At 44.2% G+C, this 25,683-nt stretch overlaps 1 protein-coding gene across 2 annotated transcripts in view; it reads left to right on the top strand.

Moving 5' to 3' along the window:
* Positions 1 to 25,683, top strand: part of LOC140740839 (chromodomain Y-like protein 2) — a 200,057-nt gene that overhangs the window by 38,693 nt on the left and 135,681 nt on the right. Inside the window, exon 1 of one of the 2 annotated variants that reach the window (XM_073070390.1) lies at positions 25,173 to 25,369. The exons of the other annotated variant lie outside the window; for it this stretch is intronic. Coding sequence (XP_072926491.1) covers positions 25,313 to 25,369 — 57 coding nt within the window. The 5' untranslated portion in view covers positions 25,173 to 25,312. Of the gene's footprint in view, positions 1 to 25,172; positions 25,370 to 25,683 lie in introns of those variants that run through there. 2 annotated transcript variants of the gene reach the window in all.

Genomic DNA, 25,683 nt, shown 5'->3' with positions numbered 1-25,683 from the left:
CAATTTTATCCAGGTTGAAAGTGAACATGAAGCCAAACATTAGAAAGTTTTGACAAGAACGGGCCATTTAGCCCAACAAAGCTTGCCAATTTCCTACTCGCATTATCAGTTGAAACAACTATCGAGTTTAGATTTGAAAGTCTCTAAGGTACTACACTCAACTACACAACTCGGTAGTTTGTTCCATGTGCCCACACCTCGCTGTATAAAGAAATGCTTCCTGCCATTTCCCTTCAACCAGTCTCTACTTCTGACCCCGTGTCCTCATTGATGGATTAATTCTGAAGTAGCAGCTGGCTTCCTCCTTACTTACACCCTTAATGATTTTGAATACTTCTATCATGTCTCCTCTCATTCTCCATCTACTTAGGTGAAAAAGATGTCATTCTTTCAATCTTTCTTCTTAGCTCATAGCCTGTAGACCTGGAATTCGAGTCTTGTCACCCTTCTCTGAACTCTCTCCAGTGCCTTTACATCTCTCACACAATATGGAGATCAAAATTGTACAGGGTACTCAAGGTGTGGCCTCACAAACACATTAGACCATCTTAAGGAGAGCATCTCTAGACGTGAACTCCACTGAGAGCATTACATAGCCCAACACTCTATTAGCCTTCTGTGCATTATCTAGATAGTGATAGTGATGAGTCTACCAGGACGGCCAAGTCTTCATACAGTGCACTTTCTAACTCAAGACCCTCCATTGTATATTTATGTCTGATATTTCTGCTTAATATATGTAATATTTTACATTTACTTACAGTAAATTTCATTTTCCATTTATCTGCCCTCATCAGGATATAACGGTATTGATTCTGCTGCCTGAATATTATCAGCCTGTCCCCCTAGCAAACTTTACTAGCTATTTTTTCCTTGCTTATTCAAATCATTGAATGTTTTTGAGCCAATTCTGCACCCATTCACATACTTACCCTGAGTCCCTAACTCCTGTTATTTGATAATTAACCTCTTGTGAGGCACCTTGTCAAAAGCCTTCCAAAAGTCCAAGTAAATGATATCAACCACTCTATAGTTATAATAAATTTTAGTTGCCTCTTCATGGAGCTCCAGCATGTTAGTAAAACATGATTTTTCCCTTTCTGAACCCGTGCTGGCTTTCTGCTAACATGCCTATTCTTATCATCTGCTTTTCCATCTCATTCTTTATTATTGTTTCCATTATCTTGCCTTTGATACACATTAAGCTTACTGGTCTAAAGTCACTAGGGTTGGTGCGATCGCCCTTCTTATAAACTGGGTCAAAGTTAGCTCCTTTCCTGTCCTTTGGGATTTCTCCAGCCTTCACTAACTTTTGAAACATGCTTTGTTAGGGGTTTGTATATATAGTCAGAGACCTCTTTAAGTACCCTTGGATATATGTTGTCTGGCCCTATGTCAGATTATTTGACAGTACTACTTCCTGCATACAGGCAGAGCCGAAAGAGCGAGGTTCCAGAGATCAAGACAACTAAGAGGTGGTCGCGTGAGGCTGAAGAACAGTTACAGGATTGCCTTGAGTTGGTAGACTAGGTGGCGTTCAAAACGTCATTGTAAGGACATGAATGACTACACCAGGGTTGTTACAGACTCTATTAAAACAGCGGCGGAAGAGTGTGTCCCCACAGAATTATTCAAGATTTTCCACAATCAGAAGCCCTGAATGAACAATGAAATCCGGAACCTGGTGAGAGCCAGATCAGAGGTATTCAAGCCTGGAGATCAAGAATGCTACAAGAGGTGTAGGTATGATCTCCTGAAAGTTATCTTTTGAATGATGTGGAGATTCCAGACTAGATTGGAATCAACGAGGGATGTTCGACAGCCGTAGCAGGATTTCAATGCTATAACCTCCTACAGAGTTAAATCTTGTGGTATATGGGACAGCAGAGCTTTGCTTTCAGATGAGCTCAGTGCCTTCAGTGCTCGCATTAATCACCAGAACAGGAAGGAGCCATCACGCACCCCCATGTCTGACGATGACCCTTTGGTCTCAGTATCTGAAGATGATGTGTGGGCTGCCTTCAAGAGAGTAAATCCAAGGAAAGCCTCTGGTCCTGATAGAGTACCTGGCCGAGTACTGAAGATTTGTGTCACTCAACTGGCTGGGGTATTCACAAATATCTTCAAAGTCTCACTCCGGCAGTGTGTGGTACTCACCTGCTTCAACTGTATCGGTGCCCAGGAAGAGTGTGGTAACCGGTCTAAATGACTATCACCCAGTGGCACTTACATACACAGTGATGAAGTGTTTTTCGAGGCTGATGTTGAAGAATATCAACTCCTGTTTGAGTGGCCACTTGGATCTGCTCCAATTTGCCTACCAATGCAACAGGTCTACAGCAGATTCTATCTTGTTGGCTCTTCACTCAACCCTGGAGCATCTGGACAACAAAGATGCAAACATCAGGATGCTCTTTGTTGATTATAGCTTGGTATTTAACATCATCGCCTCTGAACTAATCAGTAAACTTCAAGAGCTGAGCCTCAATACCCCCTTGTGCAATTGGATCCTGTATTTTCTCACTTGTGGACCCATATCAGTTTGAATTTGCAAAAACATCTCCTCCACAATCTCCATCAGCACAGGAGCACCACAGGGATGTGTATTTAGCCTCCTACTCTACTCTCTTTACACCTATGACAGTGTGGCTAAGAACAGCTCCAACACTGTATACAAGTTTGTTGATGACACCACTGTTGTGGGCTGTATCAAAGGTGGTGATGAATCAGCATTCAGGAGGGAGATTGAAAGTTTGGCTGAGTAGAGTAATAACAACCTCTCACTCAATGTCAATAAGTCCGAGGAACTGATAGTAGACCAGGAGAGAGAAACCAGAGGTTCATGAGCCAGTATACAGCGGAGGATCAGAGGTGGAGTGGATCAATAGGTTTAAATTCCTGGGTGTCACTATCTCAGAGGACCTGTCCTGGACCCATCATATAAATATAATTGCAAAGAAAGCACAGCAGTACTTCTACTTCCTCAGAAGTCTGTGGAGATTTAGCATGTCATCAAAAACCTTGGCAAATTTCTATAGATGTGGAGTGGAAAGTGTACTGACTGGCTGCATCATGGCCTGGTATGGGAACACCAATGCCTTTGAGCAAAAAATCCTACAAAATCTAGTGGATTTGGCCCAGAACATCATGGGTAAAGGTCTCCCAACCACTGAGTACATTTACCATTACATTGCCATAGGAAAGCAGCATCCATCATCAGAGATCCTCACCACCCAGGCCGTGCTCTTTTCTCACTGCTGCATCAGGTAGAAGGTACAAGAGCCTCAGGACTCGCACCACCAGGTTCAAGAATAGTTAATACCCCTCAACCATCAGGATCTTGAACAAAAGAAGATAACTACACTTATTTAAGGACTCTTTTATCTTGTTATTTCATGCTCATTATTTATTGCTATTTTTTATCTGCATTTGCACATTTTGTTTACAGTTTACAGTTCTTGATGTTTACAGTTTTACAGATCCTGTTTACAGTAACTGTTCTATAGATTTGCTAAATATGCCCTCAGAAAAAGAATCTCAGGATTTTATGTGGTGACATGTATTTACGGTAAAAATAAAGTTAATTTGAACTTTGAACCCGTGCCACATCCCTGCACCAGCACTCCTCCTCTGCCACCTGTCCCACACTCGTCCCATGGCGCTCCGCCCTCACCGTACCCAACATCCCGACTGATTTACAAACTCGCTCTCTGCTTCACATTGATAAATACAGTAGTGTGCAAAAGTCTTAGGCAGCCCAGATAAATATAATATATGCCTAAGATTTTTGCACGGTACTATACATTCTGTATATGGCAGCAGTTACTGCCCTGAGATTATTTTCTTCCAGGCATTCAGAATAAATACAAAGAAACACAAAAGAGTCGACGAATAGCAAAGACGGACAAACAGCCAATGTTTAAAAGACAACAGATTGTGCAATAGCAAAAAGAGAAAAAAGGAAACAACAATAAATAAATAAACGGGTGGCAGAGGGGTGCCAGGAAAGGGGGGGGGGGGGGGTGCAGGTTCAGACTCCGGGCAAGGCCATTTGATTCCTAATAATTGGTTTATTGATCATTACAGAATATCTCTCTGGTGCTTCCTGCTCTCTCCCCTCTACCTCCTCCTTTACCCAACCATGACTCCCCTCTCCCTGCCTTGTTCCCACTCTTAGTCCACAATAGAGACCCAGATCAGAATCAGGTTTATCATCACTCTCATATGTCATGATTTTTGGTTTTTTTTCCCGCAGCAGCAGTAGAATGCAGTATATAAAATTACCACAGTACTGTGCAAAAGTCTTAGCACATGTATATGTGTGTGTGCTGAGAGCTTTGCACAGTACTGTATGTGTTAAGTTATAATACCATACATTTGTGGATTGACATGAACTAATTCAGTCAGTTACTGAGAAAAACTGATCCTCAAATTTCTAATTAATGGTATCAACATTTTTATGGAAGTGATCATGTTCTCGATATTTATTGCTTATTTATTTATTTATTGTTGTTGTTATTATTATTATTATTATTATTTATTTTTTCTTTTGTATTTGCACGGTTTGTTCTCTTTTGCACGTTGGTTGCCCACCCTGTTAGGTGGGGTTGTTGATTCTATTAAGTTTCTTGGATTTACTGAGTGTGCCCACAAGGAGAAAATGAATCTCAGGGTTGTATGTTGTAACATCTATCTGCTCTAATAATACGCTTACTTGGAACTTGGAACTTTGAGGGCGTACAAACTGCTTACAGACAGCGTTAGAATTGAACTCCAAACTTGGACAGATTAGGATCAGAGACCAAAGCAGTTCCAGTGGAAATTGGAAATAGCAGTGGATAGAAGACTTACTAACATGGGTGTTCCTTCAGGCACAGAGGTACTGGGATTGTGCGGTGTCTGTGTCACCATCAGGAGTGGCAGCAGACATCCTTTCGACAAAACGTGTTGATTAGCAATCAGTTCTGCACAGACTGTTGGATTATGAGTCATGGCATTTCAGCAAATTCAAGAGACGCTGTTGATGAAAAGTGCCATCAGATTGAAAGCGTCCTCTGTGATGAGATTTTGTAAATCTTTATCATGACTTTGAAGGAACCCATTTGGCTCATTTACTTGCTGCTAACCCTCAGTGCAATCCCATCATTCCCCCCTATTTATTTCCCTTTAACATATTATTTTTCACACCCCTCAATTCCACCCTGATTTTCTTACCACCCACCAGATCAGGGGTACTTTACAGGATCCAGTTAACCTACCAACTTGCATCTTTGGGATGTGGGAGGAAATTGTAGAACGTGGAGAAAGCCACAGGGGAAGTGGACAGTACAACCTCAGTGGAGAGAGGAACACAACTGGTGTTTCAGATCAGTAATCTCTCAAACACTATTGAAGGTCAGATTCAAATCCAGATCACTGGGGCAGGTGCAACCATACCACCTGCTGGCATTATTAATGCCAATGAAGCTCTCCCTCTTAATCGATCAGGGCTCAAGATGACATGCCTCCTCTTCGGTGCTGAGGAGGCTGATAAAGACCAGTGTGAGACCACCACTGCCACAAGTGGGGCAGGAGATACTGAATGAAGCAGGTTGTTTGAGTGCTGGTGCACTCCTGGGCTTCTGTGTGATCCGAACAAAATTCTCAATGCCATCCTGGATGCCCCTTCACCATTTTGAATGGTCGTGGGACAAAGATTCCCACAAGTCGTTTGGGATATTGCCGCTTTTGGAGGAGCCTTCGAGACTTATTTGAGATTGGTTTTTCATTGTCAACTGAACGTCCTGGGTCATTTCCTCTTGCTACCTGCTAATCTCTTGACATGAGAGAGAATGGATCAGCTTTATTCGCCCTATACATTTACATGGATTCTGGTTAATTGGGACAAATCAGGACCTGTGCATTTTGGCCCAATTGAGCGGCTGCCCCAATTAGCCAAGGTTTCGTGGAAATAGTTAAAAGTTATATATAAAAAAACAGAACTACTGTTTAACTGTGCAACACATTACAGCACTATAAAACGGTGTATTAGTTCCTCACTGTTATCGATGGAGGTGTTAATGCATGTTCACTGCTGTGTTCTTTTGATTGACTGGAAATGAACAAAATCAGTGCAGACACCGGTACAGAAAATAGATGGCCTTCAGACAATGCTTCCGACCTTGTTGAAGAAGTGAAATAGTCTCATTTTCACTCCTGGCTGTTTCTGGCATCTGTTCAGAGAGCAGAGCAGTTCCGAACTGTCTTTCTGCGTATTACTCGCCAACTATCAGTGACAAAAATCACTGCTTTTTGAGCACAAAAACGTGCAGGTGATGTTGTTTAGAAACCGTTCAGTCTAAGCATGGTGGTAGCACCTGACGGCCACACGACGTGCATTTGACTGTTGGGCAACAGACTCCTGTCCCAAATAAGCGGCTGCCCTGGTTAACCAGTGGCCCAGTTAACTGGAATCCACTCAGTGAAGAATTTGCTGTGATGTGTCGGTGCACTATGCAACAAAAAGCAACTGCATTCAACAATTAGAAAGAATAAACAATTATGTAAAAAGTAAAGTTAGAGGTTAAAGTATGGATGTGGAATAAAATTTGCATAAATACATAAACATGAGCATGTATTTATAATGTAAACAGCATTAGAAAAAGTGGTTGAAAGTGCTTGCAGTGATGGGCATAATAGAGAGAAGGGAGGGGGATGGTTAACTAGAATGGTTAATTAGGTCAATTTCCTGGGAGAAGAAATTTTTGATTTGATAGCCCTATAGAGCTTTTGGAGAAGGCGGTTTGCAGGGTGGTTAGCATGGACAATGATTTTTTTCTGGCTCGCTTCTTCGTCCTGGACACATAGAAGTCCTGCGGTGATGGTGGACCACAGCCTGTGATCTTCTCTGCTGTCCTGACAGTGCTGGGTATTTTTCATGTGTTGTGAGAGGATGCAACCAAACCAGCCTGTAATGGCTGATGTGAGATGCTCCCTATGATGGTGGTGTAGAATTACAGCTGTCTTTTCTGGGGAAGATGGAGTTTTACCGACTACCTCAGGAAGTACACTGCCTCTGCTGAGCCTTGTTAACGAAGGGGGTATGGCTCCCCCACGAGGCCCTACAAAATCATGATCCCCACCCAGAAGCCTGAATGTTGAAACGGTGCGAATTGTAGAGTTGTTGACAAGGAGTGGATGGAAAGGGGACACGCTTCTCCTGAAGTTGATATGCATCTCCACGGTTTTGAGGGCATTCAGCTCCAAGATGTAGTGATTGCACAAGCTTCTCCATTCACAGTGGCCTGTGTTGGCATGGTCATTGGAGTGTTCAATAGGCAGGTCAAACGCTGTACTGGTGATAGTGAATCTCATTATTTATTGAGATACAGCATAGAATAGGCCATTCAGGACACACTGCCCAGCAATCCCCCAATTTAATCTGAGCCGAATCGATTTCCAACGACCAATAACCTACCAATCGGTATGTCTTTGGGTGGAAAACAGGGCGCCTGGAGAAAGCCCACATGGTCACGGGGAGAACATGAAAACTCCTTATGGGAATTTTCAATGCCTGGCCTCAACCTTCCCCAGGGTTTCATTCTAGACCTTTATTTCAAAGGCAGTGTTGTATTACAGGAGCAGGTTGGAAAGAGGCCTTTCATTTGCCAAGGTCAGACCCACGCTCATATATGGCTTATTGATGAACCAGCAATGACTTTGAGCTTGCCCTCCGAACGTGCACAGTACAAATTCCATAGTTTGGGATGTTGGTTTCTCTGGAGGGGCTCTAATATAGCTCTGAAGGCCAGGGGGGGCATGCAAGTGTAACAGGGACCTGCGGGGCAACTTTTTCCATGGAGTGGATAGTGAGTATATGGACTGAGCTTTAGTTATGTGTGGTTACTTTTACTCAACTGTGGTACAGTTCACAGAACAAAGGATAGGTACACAGCAGTGGGGTTGGAGGCACATGGTCTGGGTGCAGGTAGATGGGACTAGGCAGAAGATCAGGTCGGTATGGATGTGATGAGGCAAATAGCTTGTTTTCATTCTCGGACTTCAACTACTGCACAGAGTCTTGCCATCTTCAGAAGTTTTCTGATGACTCGGCCATAGTTGGATGCATCAGCAAGGGAGATGAGGCTGAGTACAGGGCTACGGTGGGAAACTTTGTCACATGGTGTGAGCAGAATCATCTGCAGCTTAATGTGAAAAAGACTAAGGAGCTGGTGGTGGACCTGAGGAGGGCTAAGGCACCGGTGACCCCTGTTCCCATCCAAGGGGTCAGTGTGGACATGGTGGAGGATTACAAATATCTGGGGATACGAATTAACAATAAACTGGACTGGTCAAAGAACACTGAGGCTGTCTACAAGAAGGGTCAGAGCCATCTCTACTTCCTGAGGAGACTGAGGTCCTTTAACATCTGCCAGACAATGCTGAGGATGTTCTACGAGGCTGTGGTGGCCAGTGCTATCATGTTTGCTGTTGTGTGCTGGGGCAGCAGGCTGAGGGTAGCAGACACCAACAGAATCAACAAACTCATTCATAAGGCCAGTGATGTTGTGGGGGTGGAACTGGACTCTCTGATGGTGGTGTCTGAAAAGAGGATGCTGTCCAAGTTGCATGCCATTTTGGACAATGTCTCCCATCCACTCCATAATGTACTGGTTAGGCACAGGAGTTCATTCAGCCAGAGATTCATTCCACCGAGACGCAACACTGAGCATCATAGGAAGTCATTCCTGCCTGTGGCCATCAAACTTCACAACTCCTCCCTCGGAGTGTCAGACACCCTGAGCCAATAGGCTGGTCCTGGACTTATTTCCACTTGGCATAATTTACTTATGATTATTTAATTATTTATTTCTACACTATTCTTAGTTGGTGCGACTGTAACGAAACCCAATTTCCCTTGGGATCAGTAAAGTATGTCAGTCTGTCTGTTTGTAATAGTCTATGGAGATTTTTCCATAGATTCTGTAGATTAATCTCATTCCAGCGGGTGTTTGGTGGTGGTGAGGTGCAGTGTGGCGGCAAGCAAGATCGAGAAAGGATGGGAATCATAACCAGAAGATTCTGCAGATGCTGGAAATCAAGAGAAACAGACACAAAATGCTGGAGGAACTCAGCAGATCAGGCAGCATCTATGGAGGGGAATAAACAGTTGACGTTACTGGCTGACACCTTTCATCAGGGCTGGAAAGGAAGAGGGAAGAAGCCAGAATAAGAAGGTGGGAGGAGGGGAAGGGATGCATGCTGGCAGGATTGGACCTTTGGCACTGCTTTGCTTCACCCCAGTCGACATTGACATTGGATCTGTTGAGGACCGGTTGGATAAGAGGACAGGCTGCATGCTATCAGGTTGTGTATGTAGAATGGAGACGAATTTCTGAGGATGCTCGTGGAATGCACAGTATCTCACATAATCACAAGATTATGCGAGGCATAGGTAGAACGGACAGAGAGCATCTGTTTCCCAGCATTGAAATGTCTATTACCAGAGGACATGCATTGAAGGTGCGATGGGGATAGGTTCAAAAGATGTGAGGGATAAGTTCTTTACTCAGAGTTGTGGATGCCTGGTATGGTGATAGAGGCAAATACATTAGAGGCTTTTAGGAGACATTTGGATAGGCACGTGGATGTAAAGAAGATGGAGTGATATGGACATGGTGTTGGTAGGAGGGATGAGTATTTTGGTGTTTTCCATTTACTTTCTAGCTGCTTTGGCACAACATTTTAAGTTAAATGGCCTATTCCCGTTCTATGTACAACACAACGGGAAGGAAAACCAACAAATTAGGGAGACAAACTGACATCAAAGAAAACTAGTTGAGACAGCTCAGCTAAATTGGAAAATGCTTTTGGCATTAATGCTCCGACGTTCAGTGCATTTATTTGAAAACAGCTCCTTGGCTTTACTCCATTATCAAACTAGATGCAAACCTAGATCAGCCCCTGGTCTGGGCAGCAGGGTTAAAAAAAAATTGTGTGTTTGTGAAAAGTGACTGGAATTGGTGGACTATGCCATTAGCACCTTTGCCCAGGGCAAACAGAATGAGGCAGCTATCAGGATACTGAAGAGTAACGTTAAACCAAGCTGTAGAGGATGAACAAGATGCAATTTATAAATCTTGCATGTACAGTTAGCAGGGTCTACACAGATTTGCACCTCTCCCATTTTTCCTCAGCATTGAGAATGATAGCTAGCAGTACCTGATAATCAATACAACAAAGACACATAAGGTGAACTGATGGAATCAAGTCTTTGCCCAAGATGGGTAAAACCTTGTGAGTAGATAATTGTTCGTGCAAACAAGACGATCTGCCCATTTTCACACGCACAGAAGAGGATGGTCTGATTTTGCAGGAAGTGTGTTTAGCAGTTTATGAAAAGTGAGAAACAAAGCAAATGTAATGAGAAGTAAAGTTCAAATTAAACTTATTGTCAAAGTACATGTATGCTCTCCTATACAACCCTGTTGTAAATTCTCTTGTGGGTAAACTCAATGAATCCAGGGAATAATAGCCATAAAAAAAACAATGAAAAACTGCACCAACTGGACGTTTAACCAGTGTGCAAAAGACAACAAATTCTGCAAAGGCAAAAAGAAAGATAATAATAAATAAATATCAATAGTATGAGATGAAGAGTCCTTGAAAGTGAGTCTTTAGGTTGTGGGAACACTTCAGCGATGGGGCAAGTGAAATTGAGTGTCGGTCCTCTGGTTCAAGAGCCTGATGGTTGAGGGGTAATAACTGTTCCTGATCCTGGAGGTGTGAGTCCTCAGGCTCCTGTACTTTCTTCCTGATGGCAGTGTGAGAAGGGAGCGTGACCTGGATGGTGAGCGTCCTTGATGATGGATGCTGCTTTCCTGTGACAATGTTTCATGTAGATGTACTCAATGGTGTTGAGGGCTTTACCTGCAATGGACTGGGCCATGTACCCACTACTTTTTGTAGGATTTTCCATTCGAGGGCCTTGGTGTTTCCATACCAGACTGTGATTCAACCAGCCAATATATTCTCAATCACGCATCTATAGAAGTTTGTCAGAAGTTTTAGTGTGCGTTGGTTTGGAGGATGATACCAGCGGCTAAGAGCAGGTGAAGGGAGATGCTGAAGCCATTGCTGGTACACCAAGGAGTCGTGATGTAACAGAGCCAAAGGCTCTGCAATACACTGAAACCCAGCACCTTTGGGATTTTCATGGCTGCTCGGTCAGTTGAACTTTATTCTTTGCAGCGTAAGAGACTGAGGGATGTAGAGGTGTACACAAAGGCTGTATGTACAGTCTTTTTCCCAAAAATCAAGCACCCGAGGGTTTAGGTTTAAAGTGAAAGGGGAAACATTTAAAAGGGACCTGAGGGGTAACTTCTTCACTCTGAGGATGATGGGTGTAAGGGGCAAGCTGCCAGAAGAAGCAGGTGAAGCAAGTACAGAAACAGCATCCCAAAGGCACATGGAGAAATTCATTGGTAGAATTGAGGTAAATAGGGAGAGTCTACATGGGCATCTTGGATGGCCTGGGCGAGTTGGGCTGAAGAGCCTGTTTCCGTGCTCAGTTACTGTTTTCCGGATTATTGGATGTTTATAAATTCCCCAAAACACACGTGCTTCTCATTTACTTTTGCATGTTATGCGGTAGTTTAATGAATTTTCCAGTGAGCTCATTGAGTTTAGAGGGAGCCTCTCCTGGACCTGCTGCAGTTCGCCTATTGCCACAATTCGTCTTCAGTGGATGCAATCTAGGTGGCTTTCCACTCGACTTTGGATCACCTGGACAATAACAATACCTATTTCAAGCTGCCTTTTATTGACTACAGCTCAGCGTTTGTCACAATCATACCCTCAGTTCTAATCAAAAAGCTCCAAAACATGGGCCTCTGTGCCTCCCTCTGCAATTGGATCCTTGACTTCCTCAACAGGAGACGACAGTCTGTGCGGGTCAGAAATAATACCCTCTCACTGACGATCAACATGACACACCTCAAGGATGTGTGCTTCGCTCACTGCTCTACTCTCTCTACACCCATAACTGTGTGGCTAGGCGTAGCTCGAACGCCATCTGTAAATTTGCCGATGCTACAGCTGTTGGCAGAATTTCAGATGATGATGAGGAGGTGTGTAGGAACGAGATGGATCAGCTGGTTGAGTGGTGAAGCAGCAACAATCTTGCACTCAATGTCTGTAAGAACAAAGAATAGATTGTACGCTTCAGGAAGCGGTGGTCAAGTGAACACAAACCAGTCCTCTGCGAGGTATCAGAAGTGGAAATGGTCAGTAGTTTCATGGTCCTGGGTGTCAACGTCTCTGAGGATCTATCTACAAACTGATGCAGTTACAAAGAAGGCACGACAGCGGCTATCTATCATTATGAGCTTGAGGACAATTGGTGTGTCACCAAAGACACTCACAAATTTCTACCGTAGGGAGCATTCTAACCGGTTGCATCACCATCTGATCTTCTTATCATGTCCACGGACAGTCTATACAATGCCCAGCCAAAACCGGACACATTTTTGCCCCTTGTTGTTGAATTCGGCAAGATCTGCAACAGTACAGGGTTCCTCTAGCGATGGGCATTGCAGGAGATGTTGCGTAGTTTGTGGCTCAGTTCCACATTCACAAGCTGTCGGGCTGGTTGTATATCCCCGTTTGCTTAGTGACACCTTTGAACGACCTTCACCAGTCCTCAGTCTGTTAAGGCACTTCCAGGTTGCCCAGTTGCCATTAGCTCCTGGAGGAGGGCTTTCATCCGGGGGAATTTCCATCGTTGGGGGCTGTTTGAGACTGGCGAGCCGGTCTTCCCACAAGGCGATGCGGGCTTCAGATGGGGTTGATTGTAATGGAACAACACTATTCATGAAGCTGTTCCTTGATTTTAGGCGGCTGGGTGTAGGTGTATGACCATGTAGAGGGTGCCTCTCATCTGATGTTTGACGGAGTCGTTCTTTCTTGCTGGCTACCGTTCTTATATCAAGGGGAGCGATACCTGCCAGGATATATAGGCTGTTGGTGTTTGTTGGTTTTAAACAACCTCTGATAAGTCAGCAGCTTGCATTCAGAACGGCATCCATCTTCTTAGCATGAGTAGATCTTTCCCACGCAGGGCAGGCGTATCCGGCAGTGGAATAGCAAAGAGCAAGTGCACTGGCTCGCAATGTTTTCGGGCTTGCTCCCCATTTTGTGTTGGTGAGCTTATTCAGGATGTTGTTTCGTGCGCTCACTTTTGCCTTTGTCTTATTGATGCGGTTCTTGAAAGTGAGGCATCTGTCAAGGGTGACTCCTGAGCAGTTCGGGTGCTCGCAGTGCGTCAGTGTGGCTCCTCACCAGGTTACTTCAAGCTGTCGTTTGGCTTCACGGTTCCCGAGGTGGAATGCACAAACCCGCGTCTTCGACGGGTTTGCACGGAGGTGGTTTTCTTCGTAGTAGGATGTTAGTCCCTCCAAGGCCTCAGAAAGCGTTTTCTCCACGGTGCTAAGATCAGTGCTTTGGGCAGTGATGCATAAATCATCAGCATATATAAAGTGGTGTGTGACATCATCATAGGTTGGCCATCTGTGTAGATGTTGTACAGCAGCGGTGCAAGCACACCTCCCTGAGGAAGACCATTCTTCCGAATATGCCACCTGCTGCGTTCCCACCTAGTTCAACACAGAACCGGCAATTCTGAAGCATGCCCTCTAATATCTTTTGTCATCTCTAGGACCTTACAGAGGAGACGTCTATGGTTCACTGTATCGTAAGCTGCTGACAAGTCTACAAAAGCAGCACCTGTTACCATCCCTTGCTCAAAACCATCTTCTATATATTGTGTGAGGTTGAGCAGTTGGCTTGTTGTTAATCTGCCGGGGCGGAAACCAGTTTGCTCTGGAATGATCTTCTCATCTACAGTTGGTGCTATCCTATTGAGTATCAGGTATTCAAAAGCTTATTGGTGTGGCAAAGCAGTGAGATTGGCTGAAAACTCATAGGATCTGAGGGATCTTTTCCAGGCTTTAATAGTGCTGTTACATGTGACTTCTGCCAACTATTAGGTAGCTTGTGTGTTGCCAGACAGTGGTTGAACAATTGTAGGAACCATTTCATTGCTTGCTGTCCAAAATGCTTTATCTGTTTCAATGCTATGTTGTCAAGACCAATCGCTTTCCCGTGTTTTAGACTAGATATACCAATTTCCAGCTCTTCCGTGGTGAATGGTCCAGTGAAGCCGGGGTCATCGCTGTACTTCTTCCTCTCTAGTTGTGCTCTTGGTTGTTTCTTGTTGGTTTTTCCATTCAGGAGCAACTGGTGTGCAGCTTGGTTAGCAGACACATTGGGATGTTGGGCAGCTTTCTTGGGATTGCCTCCAAGTTTGAGTATGAGACACCATGCCTCCTTGCTGCGTGGTACGGAGGGGCCACTGCACAGGATCGGAAAAGCTGCAAGAAGTTGTTAATTCTGCCGGCTCTATCATGGGCACTAGCCTCCCCAGCATGCAGGACACCTTCAAAAGGCGATGTCTCTAAAAGGTGGCATGCATCATTTAGGACACCCATCACTCAGGACATGCCCTCTTCTCATTGTTACCATCAGGGAGGAGGTACAGTAGCCTGAAGGCACACACTCACAGCTTCAAGAAAAGTTTCTTCCCCTCTGCCATCAGATATCTGATTAGACAATAGACCCATACTCATATTTTTCCTCTCATTTTGTACTACTTATTTAAGTTTTTTTATGTATGTGTGTGTGTGTATGTATGTATATACATGTGTGTGTGTTTTGATTCAATTACGCTTGTTTTGCTCATCTTTGTTTCACATGAATTACAGAAGAGTCGAATGATGTTATTGGTGGTTTGTAATAAAGGATTAAACGTACTTTTTCCGCTTGGAATTCTTCAGCTAGTTGGAAGCGAGTGATATACAATGCGCTATCCCCTCGCTTTGCCTCTCGGCGATTTTTAGTTTGTTTTCAAGTTATCGTTACATTGTGGTTTAAGACGTGTGCAGTGCCTCCCTTTGTTTACAAATGAATATGTGAATGCCCTGAGCGGAATCAGAAAAGAACACAGAATGAATTTTAAAATGATTTTCATTGAAGCTTCACATTCAGTTTAAGTCCTTCCTTACTGCACAATCAAACATTCAGAGGATGCTCGCCAATCTGGAAGAAAACATGGGTAACACGAGTAAAAATCTGATTGATCAGAAATCCGGAAATCCATCAGGCTTGCTCATTAGACTGGAGCGTAAGCTGTGGGCTGGAGCCGGAGTCAGGATCAGGAACACCGGGAGTTAGTAATGTTGGGGGGGGGGGGGGGGGGGGGGAGTTACAGCTGGAACAAGCTGGAGATTTACAAACTGAAACTCGCCAAGTTTGTTATGAACTCACCAGGGCTCTGTTTCTCACTAAAAATCCGAATCAGGTTTAATATCATGGGCATATAGCATGAAATGTATTGGTTTACAGCAGCAGTACATAAGAATAAAAATTATAAATTACAATAAATATATATACACACACACACCACTTTATTAGATTTATATAAAGCATACAATACAGAAAGGACAACAAATGGTTAATTAAGTTGCAGTACAGAAAACAAACTATTATTTGTCATCCACTAAATAAGCTGATTAACTGTTGACGTTTCAGGCTGAGACCTGTCCTCAGGACTGGAAAGGAAAGGGAGACACTAAAAAACAGGAGGGTAGAGGGGAAGGAGGATAGTTAGACGATGATAGGTGGGTGGGAAAGGTAAAGGCTTGGAGAGGAAGGAATCTGATAGGAGAGGAGAGTGGAGCACGGGAAAAGGGGGGGTCATGAGGGGGAGGTGATAGGTAGGTGAGAAGAGGTAAGAGGCCTGAGTGGGAAATATAATGAGAATGGAGGGGAAGGGAGATCTTTGTATCTCTTTCTCGACATACTCTCACCCTTTCACATCCTTGTCCCTATCTTCACCAACTCTAGCACTAACCCTAGACCTCTCCCTCTCACCCATCTTTTTGCACAAAGGAATTGCCCATTTTTATACTCTTCAAAGCCTCTTGCACTACTGTAATAAAATGTGTTGTTTTGCACAGCAGTACAGTGCAATACGTAAATACTATAAATTACAATAAAATATATGTAAACCATTAAATTAAGTAACTAGTGCAAAAATAGTGAGATAGTGTTCATGGGTTGATTGGCTGTTCAGAATACTAATAGCTGACGGGAAGAAGCTATTCCTGAATCATTGAGTGTGTGTCTTCAGACTCCTGTACCTCCTCCCTGATAGGAGCGATGAGAAGAGGACATGTGCTGGGGGATGGGGTCCATAATGATGGAGGCTGCCTTTTTGAGGCATCGTCTTTTGAAGATGTCCTAGAAGGTGGGGAGGCTAGAGCCTACGATGGAGCTGGCTGAGTTTACAACACCCTGCAGCTTTTCCCAGTCCGATGCAGTAGTGGCCCCTCCATACCAGACCAATGCAACCATTTAGAATGCTCTCTATTGTACATCTGTAGAAATTTGCTGGAGTCTTTGGTGATGTGCCAAATCTCCTCAAACATAATAAAAGATTTTTTTAAAAAGGAGCCCTAACCATGGCCAACAAAAGAAAAACTTTGAGATCCAAAAAGGAGCCATATAGTTGCCAGAAATGTGGCCTAGTTTGAGGAGTAGGATTAGTTCAGAATTCAGCAAACAATGCCATTGATTTAAAATAGCAGAATAGAGTATGAGGGAAGTCTTGCAAGGAAACAAGGAGAGCAAGATTATTGACAATCAGGTGGGAACAGAAAAGATTGGTAAAGACAAATTCAAGTGAGTCTTGCAATCAGAATTTACAGCAGAGAGCAAAAAGATCAGGAGAACAGTTGAACAAATACCTTGCTTCTCCCTTCATGGATGTGATACAAATGAGTTCTCGGAAACAAACAGGAACCATGGGTCCAATCGAATGGAAAGGAAATTAGTATTGCTATAAAAGTTGTACTAGAGAAATTAAAGAAACTGAAAGCCAGTAACCATCCCTAGGGGTTGATAATCTGCATCCCAGAGTTTTAAAGGCAGTAGCCATGGAAATAGTGGTGCTTAATTGTTGGCTTCCAAAATTCTACAGATTAGGAATGGCTCCTGCAAATTGGAGGATGCCTCATGTAACTCCACTGCTGAAGATTCTGGTAAGGGATGGTGAAGAAACAGGGACCGACAGGACACTTACCTTAATGTCAGTGTGGGGAGAATGCTAAAGTTTACGTTAAAGGATGTGATAACAGGACATTTATCCAGTCGCACTAATTTTTTTTCATCCAACCTGAATTTATAAAGACCACAAGACATAGCAGAATCAGGCCATTTGGCCCATTGAATCCACTTCGCCATTCCATCATGGCTGATTTATTAACCCTCTCAACCCCATTTTACTATCTTTTTCCTGTATCCTTTGATGCCCTGACTAATCAAGAACCTGTCAACCTCTGCTTTAAATACACTCAATGACTTTGCAGCCACTTGCGGCAATGAATTCTACAGATTCACCACCCTTTGGCTAAAGAGATTCCTCCTCACCTCTGTTCCAAAGAGACATTGTTCTACTCTGAGGCTCTCTGGTCCTAGACTTCCTTACTGTAGGAAACATCCACTCTATCTAAGCCTTTCAATATTCAATGAGAACCCTTCTCATTCCTGTAAACTCCAGCAAGGGCTGGCTCAAAGCCGTCAAACACTCCTCATACATTAACCTTTTCATTCCTGGGATCAAAAAAGAAAAAACGGTGTTTCACAAACCTATTTTGAGGATGTAAATGGCGAGGCAGGACTTGTGGTATTTGGACTTCCAGAAACCCTCTGGTGAAATCCCACAGAAGAGATTAGTGTGATTAGACCACATGGGTAGCTAGATAATAACTTTGACATTTAAAAGGCAAATATATATAGTTATGAAGCTCTGGGTGGAGAAATCAATACTCATGCCATCCCGTTGGGAGGCCACCCAGATGGAATGTAAGGTTTTGCTCCTCCAACCTGAGGGTGGCCTCATCTTGAAGAAGTGTCTTGGCCCGAAACATCTACTGTTTACTCTTTCTATATGCTGTGTTGCTGCATATATATAGTTGGAATGTGAAGTGTGTTTATTGACACGTACACCTTGTTGTTTGAAGTGTAAAAGTGTTGGACAAAAATGCCTTTCATAAAAAGAAAAGAGAGAACAGTGCACATGCATGTATCCACATCCTTGTCTGTGGCCATATTTTGAACCTGTTAGGCGGGAGAAATACATTGGCCTGTGCCTGCTTTGTGACTGTGTAAGGATGATAGAGGTTGAAGTACGATCTGTGGTATTCTAAGGATTCAATATGCATGGCGGTTAAGTATTCTGTTTTACAGCTAGACTGCTACCATCTTAAATGTGTATGTGGCATGTCTTAATGCAGTTGTGAAGACACTACAATAACTATTATCAAGTTCCCGTAACTTCAAAGTTCATGGCCTTGTCAGCTCTAATCTGAAATCCCCCTTTGTGTGGGCTGTGTACTTTGAGGCCAGTGTGTTCAGTTCCCTTTTAGACTCTTGTGTCTTATTGTGATACACATGTCATCGGTTGGCATGTACAGTACTTTTGCCTTTGATTATCCTGTTCCACTTTCCATACATGCTGAGATGTAGTAGGCTTGCAAAGCACAAGTTTCTGTCATGAAAAGGCTGCTGTAATCCTTACATTCTTCAATATGCAGTTAGCTATTCGGAATTTTGCACTTTATCAAGTTTCTTCCTGGTAACGGCATCGCTATGAATTTAGTTCGCCCCATTCCTCAGTGTTATTATTTACGGGGACCTGACCTGACTCCAGCACGTAAGTGCAATGACGAAGAAAGCACAGTAGCACCTCTACTTCCTTAGGAGTTTGGCATGACATCTAAAACGTCGACGAACTTCTGTCGATGTGTATTGGACATATATTGATTGGCTGTATATCGCGTCGCCTGCATTTCTGCTGGGGTCTCTAATGTGTCCGGTGCTCCTGATGCGGCCTGCTCTGCATTGGGGGACTGCTTTGTCGAGCACCTCTGCACCGTCCGCCACAAACAAGACTTCATGGCCGAATTCTGATGCCCATTCCTGTTTCAACGTGTTGATCCATGGCCTCCTCTTGTGCCAAGATGAGGCCACCCTCAGGGTGGAGGAGCAACAATTTGTATTCCATCTGGGTGGCCTCCAACCTGATGGCATGAACATCGATTTACCTTCCGGTAAACAAATTAACCCCCCTCCCCCCATCATTCCCCTCTCTGACCTTTTATCCTTTTATCTCTTCTCTCCTGCCTATCACATCCCCCGGTTCCTCTCCTCCTTCCCTTTCTCTTATCCTTTCATCTAAATTAAGAGTCTTTTAAGAACCTCTTAAATAGTACATGGAGTTTAGAAAATTAGAAGGCTATGTGCTAGGGCAGTGGTCCACTGGGCTGTGGACCAGTAACGGGCCGCAAAGCATGTGCTACCGGGCCACGAGGAAACAATATGATTTGGCGATATCAAACGATATGAATCAGCTGCACCTTTCCTCATTCCCTGTCACGCCCACTGTTGAACTTGAACGCACGCGAGGTCATCAGTCTCCTAAGTGCAGTGATACCCTAGCGCCAGGGATCACTGGTTGGCCTCGGGTAACCGGCGACCTCGCACGATCGGAGAGAAGTGCCGTTGCTACTGGCCTGGAGCGCGGACAGATGGGCGCCACCTTTTAACCTGTTTAGCACACCGAATGTTTGTGGGGAACCCGGTGCTAAAATATTCGCAGACGACCTAATTCGGGCTCAGGGTTTCGTAAGTAGCAGAGCAGCTACCTTGCTGCGATCTACTGAAAGTCATCCCTCAAGTCAAACTTTTGTCGACCGATAGATCCTACCTACCTATAAGGGGGGGGGGGGCAGACACGCGCCCTGTTGCACTTCTTGCTCGGTCTCTGGACTGTGACCGCCGTGGCCCCAGTACAGGGACCTCTGCCCCTTACCTTTCCTCTCACTGGTGTGTTGCAATGATTTTATATGTTCATATGAGGAAAATATGCGCTGTGTGTTTAATATCCAAACGTTACTTAAAATGTTATGATGCTATTGACCTATAAGTGAGTTATAATTGACTTATCACTATATTCATGCGAGGAAATTATGCGTGGTGTGTTTAATATTAAATTCGTTAGATAAACTCTTTTAGAAATGAAATTGACTGTATTAGCCATTTATAAGTGACTTTTTGTTGACTTATCACCTATATTCTGGTCAATATTAACACCCACACCACCCCCCCCCCCTCCCCTGCCAGTCTGCGGTGCAAAAAAGGTTGGGTAATCCTGTGCTAGGGTAATTCTAGGCAGTTTCTAGAGTAGGTTACATGGTTGGCACAACATTGTGGGCCGAAGGGCCTGTAATGAGTTGTAGATTTCTGTGTTCTATTCTCTCTCCTCTCCTATCAGATTCTTTTCTCTCTAGCCCTTGACCTTTCCCATTCACCAGACTTCACCTATCATCTTCCAAATAGTCTCCTTCCCATCCCCCCCACCGGTTTATTCTGGCATCTTCCCCATTTCTTCTCAGTCCTGAAGAAGGGTCTCTGCCCGAAACATTGACTATTTATTCATTTCCATAGACGCTGCCTGACTTGCTGAGTTCCTCCAGCATTTTGTGTGTGTGTCTTTGGCTGCATCACAGCCTGGTATGAAAATGCCAGTGCCCTTGGACAGAAAATTCTGCAAAAGGCAGTGGATACCAGTCAGAGTTTTGTCAGGATTCATTAGTTGGTTGTGTATATTTTAGTGGATTAGTAATTTAGAGTATAGTTGCTAACTGCTTGCATATCTGGATTAATGCCCAGAGGCCTGGACCATTGCTCTATAAATTAGAATTCAAATCCCACTACAGAATTCAAATTCAAGTAGAAAATGAAGCAGGAATAAAAAATTTGAAACTATGAAACTGTTGGATTAGTTTAAACAGAAGAAATTCTGCAGATGCTGGACATTTTGTGTACAACATGCAAAATATTTGAGGAACCTCGCAAGTCGGTCAGCAACTATGGAGGGGAATTAACAGTCAACGTTTCAGGCCGAGACCCTTCACCGGGGCAGCAAAGGAAGAATAAGAAGGTGGAAGAAGGGAAAGGGGTACCAGCTGGCAGGTAGAGATGTGAAACCAGGTGAGGGTGAATGTGGGTGTGTAGTAAGAAGTTGGGAGGTGATAGCTGGAAGAAATAAAGAGCTGTGGAAGAAAGAATGTGGAATCCACTTACTGATGTTCTACAGCAAAGAAAATCTGTCTATAACTGAATGGGCTTGTATGTGACTTCAGTACCCATTGTTGATTCCTCTGATTGGGTTTAGCAAGCCATTCACTTTAATGACAAGAAACACTGATCTAGCCAATGACTCATACATTCATGAATTAATAAAATAGCTATCTTTTTGAACTCTTTATCTATTATACTTTATCTATAATTTAGGGTCAAACTGAGTCTCTGTATGTTAAGATGTAGTATATACTGTATCTTTCTACTGATCTCTATTTGCCTTTGCTTCAAGTAGGTCTCCTCCTACTCCCACGCACAAGTTGCTTCAGCCTCCCTTTCCTCTCTCTCTCCCTTTCCCTTTGCTCTCACTCACTCGTCATGTTCCTGCTCTTCTCCCTCACTCCCTTTCTGTACAGCTCCTGCTGCCTTGGCTGCTGGCCCTTCCCTCTTTCCGACTTGGCAGGCAGAGGCTGAACTTGAAAGATGCACGCTTTGCCATTTTTCATGTCGGATACTAATGCCCGACTTTTCACCATTTCAATTCACACATTCGTTTGTAATGATTGTTCTTCACTGAAGGCTCGCGTACACAGAATTGGGAATGAGCGTGGATTGCATTAGTTCGGATTTCCTTCATTGTGTGCTGCTAATTTAGAAAAAAGTTCATTTGCCCCTGCGGCAAATGGCGTTTTTAAGAGTTAGTTTAAACCCAACTGATCGAGCTTTGTGACTGAATTTGGCATGGACATAAAATTTCATGACATTTCTCTGCTGCTATGGTTGTCCCATGGGGTTTAGAGTGACTTGTTCCCACTACTGTCCTGTAGGTCTTGTGGTGGTTGGTGAGCCCTCTGCAGTTAGGAGGCCTGATAGAGAGCGGAAAATGAACCAGTGTTCAGCCCCAGTGCTCTGGTGTAAATAAAACATCCAGCCAGATTAAAGTGTCGAGGCCCAAGAGTGGAAAATGGACCAGAGTTCAGGCCCACTGCTCCGTGACAGCCAAGATTCCCCAGCTGAGGCTGCCCTATCTGCCTGTGTGTTTGACCCACCTCCCTCTCCTCGCTACTACCATCGGGCGGAAGGTGTGGGAGTCTTGGGTCCCACTCAGGAGCAGTAGTTGCCCTGTAGCCATTGGGCTCTGGACCGGAGTGGATGACTCCACTCATCCTCCGTGCTGAACTGACGGGGCAGCCTGTGGGCTCAATTTCAGGGTTGCTATAGCTTGGTTTCTCAGTATTATTCATTTACTTTTTTTTTATTTGCACAGTTTGTCCCCTTTTGCACTTTGGATGGTTTCCGGATTTTGTTGAGTGGGGTTTTTAGTGGATTCTACTTGGTTTCTCTGATTTGTGGCGGCCTGCATGAAGATGGATCTCAAGGTTGTATATAGTATACATCCTTCGATAACAACTTTTACTCTGAACTTTGAGAAGTTTACGATATTGTGAAGGTTTTCTGTAAGGGTGGGGAGTAAGTTTAAAGGAGATGTGTGGGGCAAGTTGCTTTTAGAGTGGTGTGCTTGGAGCAGATTGCCAGGTGTAGTTATATAAGGAGATCTGATGGCGGTATTTAAGAGGCTTTTAGATAAGCAGGAAATGGAGGGATGTGGATCATCTGCAGGCTGAGGAGATTTAATTTGACATCGTGTTCAGTGCAGACATCATGAGTTCCCTTGCCGTACTCTTCTGTGTCCTGTGATTCTTCCTCAGATGAAGCAGATGGAGCTTCACGGGATGGACGGGCTGTTTGCATACTTCTTTGTGCTTGGCCACCACATGGTCCTGAAGCGCTCGGTGCCACTCTGTACCCTGCTGTGCTGGTTTGAGTGGCTCTGGCCAGGGTTTCCCCTGAGCCAGTCCCAAGATGGAGCAGATTTCTCAATTGGGCTTTGGGGACGTCCTTGAGGTGTTTTCTCTGTTCTTCTGGTGGCTCAGGCTTGTTGTCTGGAGTTATGAGTTAGGCAGGTCGCGTATGATCCCAAGGATACTGGCGTGGGAGACGATGCTGATCTGCCTGTGGGTGAGGAGCATTTTGCAAAGTGACTTTCTCCCCTTCTGCCATTGCTGATGTTGGTGCTTCTGCCACTGGTTGTCCACATACACTCAGTGGCCACTTTATTAGGTACACCTCAATAGTGCAAGCACCTAATCTGCCAGTTGTGCGGCAGCAACTCAATACATAGAAGTATGTAGACATGGTCAGAAGGTTCAGATGATTTTTTCAGAATGAGGAAGAAATGTGATCTAGGTGACTTGGACCATGGAATGATCTAGACAGGGTGGTTTGAGGACCTCAGAACCTACTGGGATTTTCAAGCACAATAGTCGGGGAATGATGTGAAAAACAAAAAAACAAACATCCATTAAGTTCTGTGGGAGAAAATTTCTTGTCAGTGAGAGAGGTCAGAGGAGAATGGCCAGACTGGTTCAGGGTGACAGTAACTCAAATAACTGTGTGTTAAAACTGTGGTGTGCAGATGAGCATTTATAAACATACAACACGTTGAATCTTGAAGTGGATGGGCCACAACAGCAGCAAACAACTAACGTACATACATAGATTATAATTTTCACCCTAAGGGTGACGCAAATATCGAACGAGCTGCCAGCAGAAGTGGTGGATGCAGGTTTGATTGCAACATTTGAGAGAAGTTTGGATAGGTACATAAACTGAAAGGGTATGGAGGGCAGTTATATATAGAATCCAGGCGGGAGTCAGTGCGACGAGGCAGAATAAGAGTTTGGATTGAACTGAAGGGTCTGGTTCTGTGTGGTGGTACCCTATGTCTCTATATACCGTACATTCAGATTCCGATTGCCACACGTACGTGGAAACAAACAGTGAAATACCTCATTTGATTTAACAATCGACACACCCAAGGATGTGTTGGGCGGGTGGCAGACCGCTAGCGTTGCCACACATTCCAGTGCCGACCTGGCATGCCCACAACAATCAGCAGAACAACACAAGCGGTGGCAACAGCAGCAAAATAAAACAAGCCGACAGCGACACAAGTTCTGTTCCTATCCACTCACACACTCAACTCCAGGACAGGCTTCCTCTCAGACCTGCAGATACCAGGCCTCCAAGCTCCAGTTATATATCTCTGCTGCTTGGTACACCAGGAATTTGGTTCCTGGTTTGATCATAATACTGATTTCTTTGGAATGGAGGCAGTGGGGGTCAGCTGAGTGGTGGTGGTGGAGGGAGAAGGCAGTCTCCGTGTTGTGCAGGGCCTTGTGGACTTTGATGGCACCTCAGGCTCCTGTACCTCTTTCCCGAAGGCAGCAGTGAAAAGTGGCGAGCACGTAATGGGCAGGTCGGGGAAACTCATCCACAATGTATTTGAACAACCAGTGGAGTTGATGATGTGTGTGGCCTTTAGAGAAGCACTGATGTTAAGGGTGAGGGATGGTGTTCATAGAATCATTAAAAAAAATGACAGAATTGTTCAGCCCAACGTATCTGCACTGACTACAAACGGACAGGAGGTGGATCTCATTTGCCAACCCTTGATCTATTGCCTTGCAGTTTATGGCTCTTCAAGTGCTCGTTCCCGTGCTGCTTAATTGTGGTAAGAGTTTCTCTGCCTCTCCACCTCCTGCCAATCATTGAGTGAAGTAATTATTTCTTAATCCAACTCTAATCCCTTCTACCAATTAATTTAAACCTGAATCATATTGCGACTGACCTTTCGTTTATAATAGAATCCTGTTTAGCCTGTTTCGAACTTTCAGAACTTTTCATCTTCCCGTGGTCACCTTTCTTCCACGGTAACCCCAGCCTGGACAGGCTGTCCCTCCTAACCGTAGTTCTCCAGCACAGAGCATTCTTGTAAATAGTCTGTGCACTTTATCTCATACTGTTGGATCCTTTCTGCAGTGTGGTGATAAGAATTACTGACAGTTTCTTAGCTGTGCTCTAACTAACGTTTTGAACAGTTTGAGCGTGCCCCCTCTGCCCTCACAATCTGTGCCTTGGCAAATGAAGTACCCATTCTGCCTCCGTAACTATTTTGAGTCAAGACGAGTCGGGTTTATTGTTGTATGCAGAATTGCAGTGAGGTACGGACACAATGGAAATCTCACATGCAACAAAATCGCAGGCACGTAGATTCAGACTGAACACAGAGGTAAGTTATGTGCAAGTTGTAAATAAATTAATTATACAAGGTGTTGCAGCAAAAGACTGTGCGAAACAAGTGTGAAAACGCTAGTAGGAGCAAGTCCCTGGTGGTGCAAGAGGTGGTGCACGGTGTTCTGTTGCTCAGGTAGCATTAGGATTGTACAAGAACTTAAAGTAGTTCCTCTTCTCTGTGTTCAGCCATTCAATTTATTTAATTATTGAGCTACAACATGGAACAGGCCCTTCTGGCCCTTCGAGCTGTGCCACCCAGCAACCCTGACTTAACCCTAACGTAACCCTAGCCTAATCCCAGGATTTGCC

The sequence above is a fragment of the Hemitrygon akajei genome, chromosome 17 (assembly GCF_048418815.1).
Source record: "Hemitrygon akajei chromosome 17, sHemAka1.3, whole genome shotgun sequence".
Taxonomy (NCBI): Eukaryota; Metazoa; Chordata; class Chondrichthyes; order Myliobatiformes; family Dasyatidae; genus Hemitrygon; species Hemitrygon akajei.
This window is presented reverse-complemented; position numbering and strand designations above follow the sequence as displayed.